Genomic DNA, 13,185 nt, shown 5'->3' on the forward strand with positions numbered 1-13,185 from the left:
GGAAATGTATTCAACACCTGGCCTGAAATTTCGTAACTTTAGGGGCAAGGCAATTTTGTTTGAGGGCACAAAGGCCACAAGTCAGGGCATAAAGGCCTTTGGTTAAATGTTTAAATAGACAAATCCATTTCTAAAAGCATTAATGCCTTTTTAATAAACAGATAAACACTTCTTGAGAAATACAAACACAATTTTAATCAAAAGAATAATTTATTTGTAATTCATATTAGAAAAGGTTTTTTTTTTTTTTAGCAACAAATCAATGTACTTGGTAAAGGTATCATTAAAACTTGATTTGCATAGGCTTTTCATTGAGTTTTTAAAACACTTACCTTTATTATCATGTTGTCTTCTGGAGTCTGATGAGGTATATGATATGAGTAAATATGATGATTTTATATTTACATCACATCTATAATCATATATGTGTGAGACACTGTATGTAGTTTACATTTTTTGTCATTTGTCAGATTTATGTACGGGATTGTTCCCTATGGAGAAATAGTCAATAACATTCATTAATGACATTTAAGAACATTTAATCAATAACATAATGAATTAAACACATTGTTTTTTTCTAGAGCTGATGATGGTTCCTTCTTATCTCCTGAGAGTTGCACAGTACTGATCATGCAGGATGTACAGCTTCAAAATGAGAGTGATTTCATGCTTAAATTTTTATTGGTCACACCACATATGTTGACTGTTAACATTACTGTTACAATCCAGTATATGTAGGCTACTAACATTCTGTTGCCGGAGAAGACTTGACAGAATAGGGCAGAGAGGCAGGATGAAGAAAGAGGGGAAAAAAACAAAACAGGCTGAGATAGTGGTGCAAAGGCCACAGTGGATGATGACAGAGACATAACGCACCACGTCACACTCTGAAAATCATGCCCACAAGAGGGGAAAACAATCGGGCACCACAATATGCAACCAAGGGCTGAAACGCTAACAAAATTCCTGTAGCTAGCTAAAGAAATTACATTTCAGCATGTCAAAGGATTATTTTAGCACCCTATGTCTATAGTAAAAGGTATAATGACAAATTCAATATTGTCAGCCTATCTCAGTGTCCCTTACTTTGCTTTTCTTTGAGAAATGATCCCACTGAATGGCTAGAAGTGAAATACTTTGATATTTACAACTATTTGATCAAATCACCAGGTAAGATCATCATTTAAAAAGCCCACTCTTGAGCAAGGGGTTTCAGCCAACTATAGACCGATATTTAACCTTCCCTTTCTCTCTAAGATCCTTGAGTAAGCAGTTGCCAATCAGTTGTGTGACTTTCTACATAACAATAGTTTATTTTAGGATTTTCAGTCAGATTTAGAGTGCATCATAAGCACTGGTGAAAGTTACAAATGACCTTCTAATTGCATCAGACAAAGGAATTCTCTGTACTTGTCTAGTTAGATCGTAGTGCTGCATTCGACACCATTGACCATCACATCCTATTACAGAGACAAGAACATTTAATTTGCATTAAAGGAACTGCAGTAAGCTGGTTTAAATCCTATTTATCAGATCAATTTAAGTATGTACAATTAACAGAGAACAGGCTTGGTCCAGCAGGCCCGGGGGCCATTTAGGCGGCGTCGGTGGCACAGGACTGACGGGAGGCTTGTGGGGGGTTTGTGATCCGTCAGACCCCTTGGACAGTCTGAGGACCGGGTGCCACTGGAGGAGCTGTGGCTGCTGTGGCTGCAGGTTTTCCTCTGCAGAGGGGATGCAGTGAGAGTTCTGGTCCTTCCCGCCTCCAGGCCCGTTACCGGCTGTTGTGCTACCAGGACCGGTACCTGATCCAGAGTCTCTGTCTCTCTGCATCCTCCTGGAGGAACCCCGGGGCGGCTGCTCCAGTCCGCACTCCAGGATGCGGTCTCCGGACCGCAGCAGGTTCTCAACGGCAAAGTCCTCCGGCGACAAAGTTAGTCATGGAGTTTTGCAAGGTTCTGTGCTTGGACCAATTCTATTCACCTATATATGTGCTTCCTTCCTCTGCAATATTATTAGGAAACACCTGTATGACCATTTATTAACCAATGCGACCTTATTCTGGGGGATAGGCTGATTTCACAATCCGGTGCATCTCACCTTTACAGAGCAATGACGGAGACCCTTCTCAACTATTCAGACAATACGCTAAAAAGTCAGTTCACTGCCGGGTTATTTTACAAAGACACGGCCGGTGCTTTGGACTCTATAGTACCAAATATCGGTCAAAACATAGGGTTAAATCAATTTGTCAAGAAACTCACCGTTTCCCCAGCCGTGCGTTTAGGTCACACGTCGGCTTTAATGAGGGGCTATGAATCTATTTTATACCACAACCGTCAGCTTCAACACATTCTGTCTATGGCGTGCGGTCAGCATTGTGTTATTTATGCCATAGAGCCTGTGGTCTGACTTTTGAAAATGTGCTGTCTTTGTATCAAGAAAATTGACGTGGCAGATAATATGGCCGGAGTCCCACAGCTAACAGTTCAATTTGTTGAAATCCCTGTGGGTAACACAACCAAGCACAATGTTATTTTAGCCAGCCGCACAGCTCTAGACCGCATCTAACCAATCAACAGAATAATCAACACAGACAACAAGTCAACAATGTCAAAGTAAAATAAGTGGGTTCACCCTCCTCCATCTGCAACATTATGGCACACAAGTACTAACATAAAGGTAAGAAAGTATGCCCTTTTAAGAAGAGCGCAAATTGCAGTAAGGTGTGCAAAATGGATATAATAAGTTCTGAGTTAAAAGGTGTATTGCACAGTGCCAGAAGTTACAGAAAATGCAGTTAGCAAGTCCAGTAAGACCTCAGCAGCCTCCCAGTCCATACTGTGACAGAGAGGGGATGAGTTGAATAGTTTGATGGCCATCGGTAGGAATGATCTCCTGTACCGCTCAGTGGAACACCTAGTCTATAAGTCTTTGGCTGAAGACTCTCAACCAGCATGTCATGGAGGGGGTGGGAGACATTTTTCAGGATGCCAACCAATTTGGACAGCATCCTCTTCTCTGTCACCGCCTCCAGAGAGTCCAGTTCAACTCCTACTCCAATCACTGAGTTTGTTAGCATCTCTCGCCCTCATGCTCCACCCCAGCACATGGCAGCATAAAAGATAGCTCTGGCCACCACAGATACAGCCTTTATACAGCCTGTTCAAGGTGGGAATGTAGCACTGTTATAATGCATTGCCGTTCTGTATAAAATGTACGGACGCGGAATGTAGGGGCAATGTTGTTCCGCCATTAAGCCAGCAGCGGAGGTAGTAACGGGGCCGAAAAGACATCTGTGTAAATGGGGGAGCACACACACTGGATGCCGACGCTGTCGTGTCATGCCTCTTTGCTCCCGGAACGAAATGCTATCTAAAATCACACACTTGGCAGCATTATGCCAGCGTTGTTTGGCTCAGTGTAAAAAAGCAAAGCTGCCATAATGGCGGGTCTTCTTTACAGCAGTATTGCGGGATCTCTGTTTAAAAAGGACTAAAGTCATCCACCAGGCTTCTGTATTCCTCATCCTGTTGTCCACTGATATACCCCACAATGGCATCAGAGAACTTCTTCAAGTGGCATGACTCTGAGTTGTAGCTGAAGTCAGAGGTGTACAGAGTGAACAGGAAGGGAGAGAGGACAGTCCCCTGGGAGGGGCCCTGTGTTGCTCATCACAGTTCCTGACATGTAGTTCCTCAGTCTTACAAACTATGGCATGCCAGTCAGGTAATCCATTATCCAGGTCACAAGAGGAGTGTTCACCTGGGGCGACATTACAGAAACTTCCTAAGCCTGAAAACCTTATCTCAGTTTAGGATGACATTTAGGATTTTTGGTATTACAGAAATGTTTTCTAACTGCAATTAGGAAAAAATCCTATGGAATTTAGCTATTACAGAACTGTCCTAACTGAAGAATTTCCTAAGTTAGGAATCCTAAGTTAAGATGGCATAGACCCTGTCCTAAATTCAAAATAACCACCACTGTTGTTAGGTCTGTATGGCAATTACAATAAAGATGGGGAACAACATGAACAAGCTGTGTGATGACACTTTACATTTCCCAGACCATGTATTAATGAGTATATATTGACTGCCAAGATGATTCATTTTGCAATTAATTAATGCATTTTACAATTGGCAATTCAATGTGCAATTTGGTCATGCAATTTGAAAGTGCATTTTGCCATAGGCAATTCAATATGCAAAGTGGAAATGCAATCCTCAATTCAGTTTGAAAGCTCAATCAATTGCATTTCATATTGCTGTGTTTTTTGTTCTCTTTATTCAAATGGCATTGCGTTTTGGCATTGGCAATTCAATGTGCCAGCAAAACAGTGCCCCCAGTCTATTGCATTTACATTTATTTGTCACCACGCTCTTTTGGTGTAAAAATTCGAATGGCAATGCAATCTGTAAGTCCTCTCATCAAGGCAGGTCTTCAGTTAGGACGTCACTTCCTCGTTCAGTGACTAACAAATTGGGTAACAGCCGGCACATCACTTCAACCACGGCAACACTGTTCGTCTTCATTGGTAAGTTGCTTTCTACGTAAGATAATGTCCATATCTTCAACCTAAAGTTCAGACATTAGTTTATTACAGTAGGGCAATTGTTGGCATTTTGTGTTTATCTACATCCTCATGCTAAGGCATTACAAGTAAGGCTAGCTAGGCCTGGGTAAAGTTAGTAGCTTGCTAACAACCTAAGTTAACACCAGCAAAGTAACTTAGCTAAAGTTTACTGGTGATAAGTTTACTGCTTTACTGCAGAATAATGTCTGTGGTAAACACACAATAATTTCAATCCCTTATCAATTGTTACTGTAATATAGCCTGTCAAAGTCCATAGGTGATAACTTTTGCGATGTTAATGCGTATTTATTGCTGATGATGTGTGGTATCATGAAATTATACTGGTTGGGACAGCTACAGTAATAAATGGCAAGTCTGGGCTGCTGTCAAAAAGCTCAATAGATACTAGCTTGTTGATGTGTCCTGTTATTTTGATCTTAAAGTGCAGCATTGATGTAACATATTGGAGAAGTAGATGTAGCCCAATAGTCATTTCTTTGTGTGCTGATGAAGTTTACACTTCATAAATACAGTACATTTCTCAGCAAAACCTAGACTGAAGTAATAAATAGCTACCATAACAGAAAATACAAAGGCTTTGATATGAACATAAATTATGCTAGAATAATGTCTATTTTCATTGCAGTTCACATGGCAGATGTGGTGCTTTGTTGGTTGAAATGTTTAACTACAGCACACTAGAATGTAAAGACGTAATACAAAAAACATTTTTTGTGTGGAAATACACTTTCTTTAGGTGAGGATACCAGGCTGAATCAGTGGGTGTTGAACATGAGGAGAAAGAAGGGGACTCCCTCTGGCACTTTCTCCTCTCACTTCACTCTGCAGTGAGTACTTTGAGGAGGATCAGCTCATCACACATAGACAGATCAATTCTGATGCAATAAGAAAGAAGACTTACTTTTCAGTCAAGTCTTAATCATTATTAAGAAATGCTTTTTATTCACAGTTTGATTACCCATGTCATAATGAAGTTAAATGTGACAACTCTGTCAAACACTAAGCCACAGTGTTCAGAGGAAATGTGCCCATTTCAAGGTTTGTTATTATTATTATTATTATTATTAAGTCTATACAATGATGGTACTGCACTGAAGCAAACCGCCATACACCTGGTCTGACAAGATGGTATGTACATGATACATTGCCATCTTTTATGTCTTCATTAAAGTGTCTCGCTTTAACAGGAAAGGTATCCACACAGGGAAAACTGAATGACCACATAAGGAAACCCTGATGTATTGAGCAGCGTGTTTGGTGCCATCCATCTTGTTCTGGAGAAGATAGACCACATGGACATCATCCTCTGTTCTCAAGAGACTTATGAAGATGACTCTACAATCAACTTACAGTTCAGCCTTTCTGATGTAAAGACAGTTTACAGTAGCAGCTAATGTGAATCATTGAAGGATCTCTCCACTTAGTTATAGGTTCAACTTCTTTCCTGCATAGGATCTTCTTTTGTGCTATAACTGATGCGAGATAGTCATTGCATATTTTTACCAAAACAGTTTAAAGAACTAGCAGGCTGGAGTTCAAGGATGAAACAACCCCAGTGCATTAGTTCACACAAGTGAAAAGTAATTTCCTGTTTGAGAACAGGCTCTAGATTAGGGAACATCTGTAACTGGCCAACTAGATGTTCACCTGGGAGCATAATATCTCCTACTGTTGTTACCATCTAAATCTTTACTCTTAACTTATAACATCCTATGGAAATAACTTGTGTCAGTTAATTAAAGATGAGTTTTAAAAGTTTTATTAATTGCTGCGCAGAAATTATACTTAGTTGAAGAATGCGAGAAATATGAGCCATGGGGGGGGGAAATCCCATCAGATTGAATAATAAAAAAAAAAAACAGTGAGATTAAACAGAAATAAGTACATTTTCTATAAACTACTGACTACTCTTAGCTGGTTTTGCAGATTTGCCACATACCTTGTTAAATGTAACAGAAGACTTATGTGAATTGTTTTGTGGTGCAGTACATTTCATACATACATATGACACAAGTTAGAAAACCAACTGTCTCTCTTCTGATCCTTGGTTGTTAATGTTAAGGGACAACTTATAATATTCACATTTGTGTATGTTATGTATGCCATTAGGATAAGACAAGATTGAATGTGGCCTGAAAATTAATAATCTACATTCTGACAAAGAAAAATGCCATTAATGTCTTCCTGTGATTTGATTATTGAACATAGATATTAAACTAAGTTACAGATATGTACCATAAGAGAAGTCAATGACTTGAGCAATAATTTAATAAATTACTTTATTGCACGTTAAAAATAGCAGTAAACATATTTTAGGATCTATCAATACACAGTGGTGGACCAAGGTCCAAGGTTAGATTAGGACAGATGGTAAAGTTGAACACTGATATGGCTACAAGTGTTATTTTCAATACAAACATAACATTAAATTAAAGCTGCAAGCAGCGATGAATGGGCCTTCGCAACTGACCGCAGGTGAATATCAATTCCTGCATCCGCTGTGTGGCGCTAAAGAACACCCACTAATTATACGTCATGTTCCAGTATATGAAGTGTGGACCACACCCTAAAGATTTCTTTTGAATCAAATCATGATTGTCACGCAAGGCTTACTTCCTGTTGCCAGTTGGTGGTGCAGTCACTACAACTCCTAATTGGCATTAAGATATCCTTAGGCCGTGACTCTTATCAAACATGTGAAATTTGGGGCAGATGGGACAATGCACACTCAAGTTACAACAACTTCCTGTTGAACGGTGAATAATGCGTCGCCACGACAATGGTGTTTGGTGGAAACTTACAATCTTCACAATGAAGCATCATCAAGGCCTTAAGACTTTGCTGAACAAATTTGAGGTGGATCTGGTTAATCTGGTAGGTGTAATTTGTAAGGGTATAGGGTCTGTAACTTCCTGTTACATGTAGGTGGCGCTATGTCTAATATTCAATATTGGCTTGTAGATGTCTTCAGGATGGGACTCTTATAAAACGTGAAGTTCGGGGCAGACGTGACCATGTACACTCAAGTTATAACTACTTCCTTTTTCATGGTGAAACATCAAAATTCGACGCCACTTCGACGCATGCTGGAAGTTAGCAGACCAGGGGTTAGCTGGCTGATAGCTTGGAACTAGGGGTTAAGGCTTGGGTGCAAAGGAGGCTGTTAGGGTTAACAGACTCAAAGGCAGGAGCACAAAGAACATAGCCTCATACTCCACGGCTTCCAAGCGAGCTGCCATCAACTTCTTGGTCACAGCTGGGTTCTCCTCTGAAAAAAATTGATTATGGACTCAGAGTCATTAGGATAAATTATAGGCTGGAATGCCAGTAGTTGTTCAGTCTCTGCTGGGTCCAAAGTTGGTCGGTTCGTACTATCATAGTGATGCTAACAGAGTAGCAGAAGACACAAAGGATTGGACCCAAACAGACTCAGAGGCAGAGCAGATCAAGTACAGTGATTTAATGGCAAGTGTAAGCTTACATGGATGGTGAGGCAGGTGGAGATCAAAACCAGGGGATCAGTCCAAACTGGCAAACATAATCCAGTAGGGAATATGCAAATAATCCAAAATCCAGAGAAACACAACAAAGTCCATAAACCAAGCAAGAAATTCCAAAAAACACTAGAAAACACTGGCGAAATGGCTAGAAGGCTAAGCGCAGGGACAAAGACGAACTGACAAATTTAAGAAAATTTATTCTGACTGAAAAACACAAGACGAGACATTTTACAAAATTTGGCAACCTTTTATAGACCACTTCAATTATATCAAGTTTTCTGACAAGAGCTAAGATGTTCCCTCAGACCTCGCAAGTAAATAAAGAAAAGGAATATATTAAGGAACAGAATTCTGAGGCATCCATCACCCTTTCTAATTTTTTTCCTATCTTTTATGGAGGGATATAGGACATAATCTGTACTGACTGATCTTGAATATTATTAATTAGATATTAAGGTTGTAACACACGATTATAAAGTTTGTACTGTAATATGCCTTTTGTTATGGTGTATAGATTATGGAATGCACATTTCCCATATGTAAAATCTATATTGAATATGCTCTTGACAGAATATATGGCATACTAAAAATAATGGACACCTACAAACAACATAACAGAGGTCAAGAAGGGACACTGGAAATTTATAATTATGTCACATTTTATTTGGATCCAGTTTGAGTGTGTGTGAATGATTAGTTTCTTTCTGATGAGCAGTTGGCACCTTGCATGGTAGACTCTGCCATCAATGTATGAATATGTATGAATGGGGTGAATGTGACATGTAGTTTAAAGCACTTTGAGTGGTCAGAAAGATGGTACAAAGGAATTTTTTTCACCTTTATTCTATTTGTCCTACTTAGTTATCTGATTGCACTGAAAATGAAAATTTAAAAATTAAATATAAAATTATATAAAAATGTTTTCATTCACATCCTATCAGTATTATGTGGTTAGTGTATTTTTTTAAAATGCTTTATTAAAACAGCTCTTGGACAGACCAGTCTCTTCTACCACCGGCATACATTTCCATCTGGTAATTTCACTTTAATTAAACTGCTCTTCTATGTGTTTCACTGTGTATGTCTGTCATTTCTGTTCATGTCACCTTCACAGGACCACCCCAGGGCTGAATATGAATTCAGGGTCATGCAGAAGTCTGTGAGCAAAGATCAGAAATCAGAGCACAAGGTAAATATATGGTTGGCTATATATATTTGCATCTTTCAAGTTGTATGTCTTCATTCATATTTTAGTTTTAGAGTTCTTTTTATAGCTTTTCAGTTGTTTTTCACCCCTACATTACTTCATCATGTGCTTCAAACCCTTTAGTTTGAAGCACATGCTGTGTCTCTGTGTCTTTTGTCTGTATGCTTAATCCTGTGGCAGACAGTGTGTTGTTAACATGCCTGGTTACTGGGCTGCATGTATCCGTTTTACAGAAACGTATTGATTACACTATAAAATCTTCTCCCTTACAGTGGTAGCACTAAAAAGTGTCCCACTGCCCCTGCTCTCCTTCATCACAACCCTATTTGGATGCAGTGAGGGGTCCCTTGTGAATTGTCATGCTGTATGTCATATCGCACAGGGGCTGCACTGGATAAATAATGTTTGTCATTAAAAAATACTAAATGGGGTGTGGAGAAGCACACAACTTCAATAATCACTAGTTCCTTGTGTCTACAGAAAGATTTAAATAATTAACATTGCAAAATTTGCATTTCCTGTAGAAAATGCATGGAAATTCTGAAAGCTGAAATGATTTTGCAAAGCACTGCTGAAACTTCAGAAGTCTGAAATGCTTAACAACCTGGAAGCTGAATTGCATTAACTAAAGAGACTAAGAGCTGAAATACGTTACTAAAAAAGCTTGAAGCTAAATTTTAATACTGTCAACACTTCAGAATCAGAATCAGAAATATTTTATTGATCCCCGAGGGGAAACTCTTTTGTTACAGCAGCTCATCTTTTATGTCAGTGCACACAGGAATAGAAGTACTAGCAAAAAATATAATAGACTATAATACAGGTCAGAAAATAAATTAAGTACCAAGTGGGTATAAGTATAAAATAAAACAAGTGTGAAGTACCAAGTGGGTTTACTGGTTGATGATAATAATACGGTATAAGGTAATAGTGCATGAACTGTCAAGTTAGGTGTAGCTTATTAAGGTTATAATGAGACGGAGGATATTGCACAGCAGTAATAAAGGTATGAGTAATATCAATATCAATAAATAGGTAATTGTAAACTAAAATATTGCACAGGAGTATTACACAGAATATTGCACAATTATGTCAAGTATTGCAGAGATGTAATGATCAAGGTCCAGTTTAATGACTGAGGGTCATACAGACTACACTTAGAGGGAGGAGTTAAAGAGTTTGATGGCCACAGGCAGGAATGACTTCCTGTGGCGCTCTGTGGTGCTTTTTGGGGGGATGAGTCTTCCGCTGAAGGTACTCCTTTTTTTGACCAGCACGTCACGGAGTGGGTGGGAGACACAGTCCAAGATGGCATGTAGTTTGGCCAGCATCCTCCTCTATGACACCACCGACAGAGTCCAGCTCCACCCCCACAATGTCACTGGCCTTACGGATCAGTTTGTTTAGTCTGTTAGCGTCCGCTACCCTCAACCTGCTGCCCCAGCATGCGACAGCATACAGGATAACACTGGCCACCACAGACTCATAAAACATCTTCAGCATTGTCCGGCAGATGTTGAAGGACCTCAGCCTCCTCAGAAAATACAGGCGGCTCTGGCCCTTCCTGCAAAGAGCTTGAGTGTTCTTAGCCTAGTCCAGTTTATTGTCCATGTGTATTCCCAAGTATTTGTAGTCCTCAACAATGTCCACACTGACTCCCTGGATGGAAACCGGGGTCAGTGGTGCCTTGGCCCTTCGTAGATCCCCAACCAGCTCCTTAGACTTTGTCGCATTGAGCTGCAGATGGTTCTGCTCACACCATCAGACAAAGTTCCCTACCACAGCCCTGTACTCAGACTCATCACCACTGCTGATACATCCCACCTCGGAGTCATCAGAAAACTTCTGAAGGTGGCAGGACTCTGTGTGGTAGCTGAAGTCCGTGGTGTAGATGGTGAAGAGGAAGGGAGAGAGGACAGTCCCCTGAGGGGCCCCAGTGTTGCTGACCACGCTGTCCGACACACAGTTCTGCAGGCGCACATGCTGTGGTCTGCCAGTCAGGTAGTCCACAATCCAGGACACGAGGGGGGCATCCACCTGCATCGCTGCCAGCTTCTCACCCAGCAGGGCTGGCCCGATGGTGTTGAAAGCACTGGAGAAGTAAAAAAACATGATCCTCACCGTGCTTGTCGGCTTGTCCAGGTGGGTGTAGATGCGGTTCAGCAGAAAGATGATGGCATCCTCAACTCCCAGCCGGGGCTGGTAGGCGAACTGAAGGGGGTCCAGGAGGGGTCTGACTATGGGCTGCAGCTGTTCCAGCACCAGTCTCTCCAGGGTCTTCATTATGTGGGAGGTCAGTGCCACCAGTCTGTAGTCCTTGGAGCCACTGGGATGCGCCGTCTTCAGGAACGAGGCAAGATGTCTTCCACAGAACAGGGACCCTTTGAAGGCTCAGGTTGAAGACATGTTGAAGGACTCCACATAGCTGGGGGGCACAGGCTTTTGGCTAATTCCATCGGGGCCTGCAGCCTTGTTTGAGTGGAGTTTCATCAGCTGTCCTCTCACCTGGTCAGCAGTCAGGCACACAGCAGAGGTTACAGGCGTGGGAGAGGGGGAGTCATTATTGTGAAGAGGGCCGTTAGCCTGATAGCCAGTTGAGGGGGGAGTAGGACTCTCCTCCAAGAAGATGGGGGAGGGGGGAGCAGTGAACACAGAGGAGTCTGAGGGCCGACAGCAGCTGAGTTAGAGGGGGGATGAGCAGGAGCCGGTGTGTTGAATCTGCTAAAGAACAGATTAAGTTCGTTGACCCTGTCCAAGCTGCCTTCAACTCCTCTGCTGCCAGTCGGTCTGAAGCCAGTGATGCTCTTCATGCCGCTCCAGACCTCTCTCATGTTCTGCTGGAGTTTCCGCTCCAGCTTCCTCCTGTACTTCTCCTTGGCCTCCCTGATCTTCGCCTTCAGTTCAGCCTAGATTGCCCTCACCTCTTCCCTATTACCATCAGTAAAGGCCCTCCTCTTGGCATAGTTTTGGCATTGAAGTTGAAATTAGTTACCTGAAAAGCATGTTTAAGTTTAAATGCAGTGCACTGCACTGCTGAAAAACCTGGAAATGTAAATGTAAAACTGGCAGAGTAGGAAGTTGACCTGCATTACCTAATAATGCTTAAAGCTGAAATACATTGCTAATGCCGGACACATAGTTGTAATACTGTCAAAGCTACATTCACCTCTATTATGTTCTTGAAAAAAGCTTGTAATTTTTAAAAAGCATTAAAGGTAGAAAAAAGTGGAATATTCAATTCAATTATTTATATAGTGCCAATTCATAACAGAAGTTATCTCATTGCACTTTTCCTATAGAGCAGGTCTAGACCATGCTCTTTATAATTTTAATTACAGAGAAACAACAAATCCCACCATGAGCAAGCATTTGGCGACAGTGGCAAAAAAAAAAATCCTTTAAGAGGCAGAAACCTTGGACAGAACCAGACTCAATGGTGGGCGGCCATCCGCCACTGCCATGTTAGGTTTTGAATAGAAGCATAAATGTCCTTAAACATTTTGACATTTGAATGACTTCTGTAGATAAAAGTACGCAGAAGTAGTTAGTAGTCCACCAAGAAGTGTACAGTGTGCTAAACTGTAATACTATCAAAGCTGGAAGTCGAACACGGAAAGTGTAAATCCAACTAAGCTTGAAAAACTAGACATAAAGTGACTTTTTAAAGAGTGTATGGCATTGAAGTTGAAATTAGTTACCTGAAAAGCATGTTTAAGTTTAAATGCAGTGCACTGCACTGCTGAAAACCTGGAAATGTAAATGTAAAACTGGCAGAGTAGGAAGCTGACCTGCATTACCTAATAATGCTTAAAGCTGAAATACATTGCTAATGCCGGACACATAGTTGTAATACTGTCAAAGCTACATTCACCTCTATTATG

General features: G+C 40.9%; 1 protein-coding gene and 1 long non-coding RNA gene across 3 annotated transcripts in view; both read left to right on the plus strand.

Annotated features, from left to right (window-relative positions):
- Positions 1-13,185, plus strand: part of LOC122874574 (anoctamin-1) — a 252,254-nt gene that overhangs the window by 110,569 nt on the left and 128,500 nt on the right. For both annotated transcript variants that reach the window (XM_044192613.1, XM_044192614.1), the window contains exon 14: positions 9,212-9,286. In XM_044192613.1, the coding sequence (XP_044048548.1) occupies positions 9,212-9,286 (75 nt within the window). The remainder of the gene's footprint in view (positions 1-9,211; positions 9,287-13,185) is intronic.
- Positions 4,517-8,162, plus strand: LOC122874576. Its single transcript, XR_006377639.1, has 3 exons — positions 4,517-5,424; positions 5,547-5,635; positions 5,785-8,162. It is a non-coding gene; the product is annotated as an uncharacterized LOC122874576 (long non-coding RNA).

Source organism: Siniperca chuatsi, linkage group LG4, assembly GCF_020085105.1.
Source record: "Siniperca chuatsi isolate FFG_IHB_CAS linkage group LG4, ASM2008510v1, whole genome shotgun sequence".
NCBI classification, from domain to species: Eukaryota; Metazoa; Chordata; class Actinopteri; order Centrarchiformes; family Sinipercidae; genus Siniperca; species Siniperca chuatsi.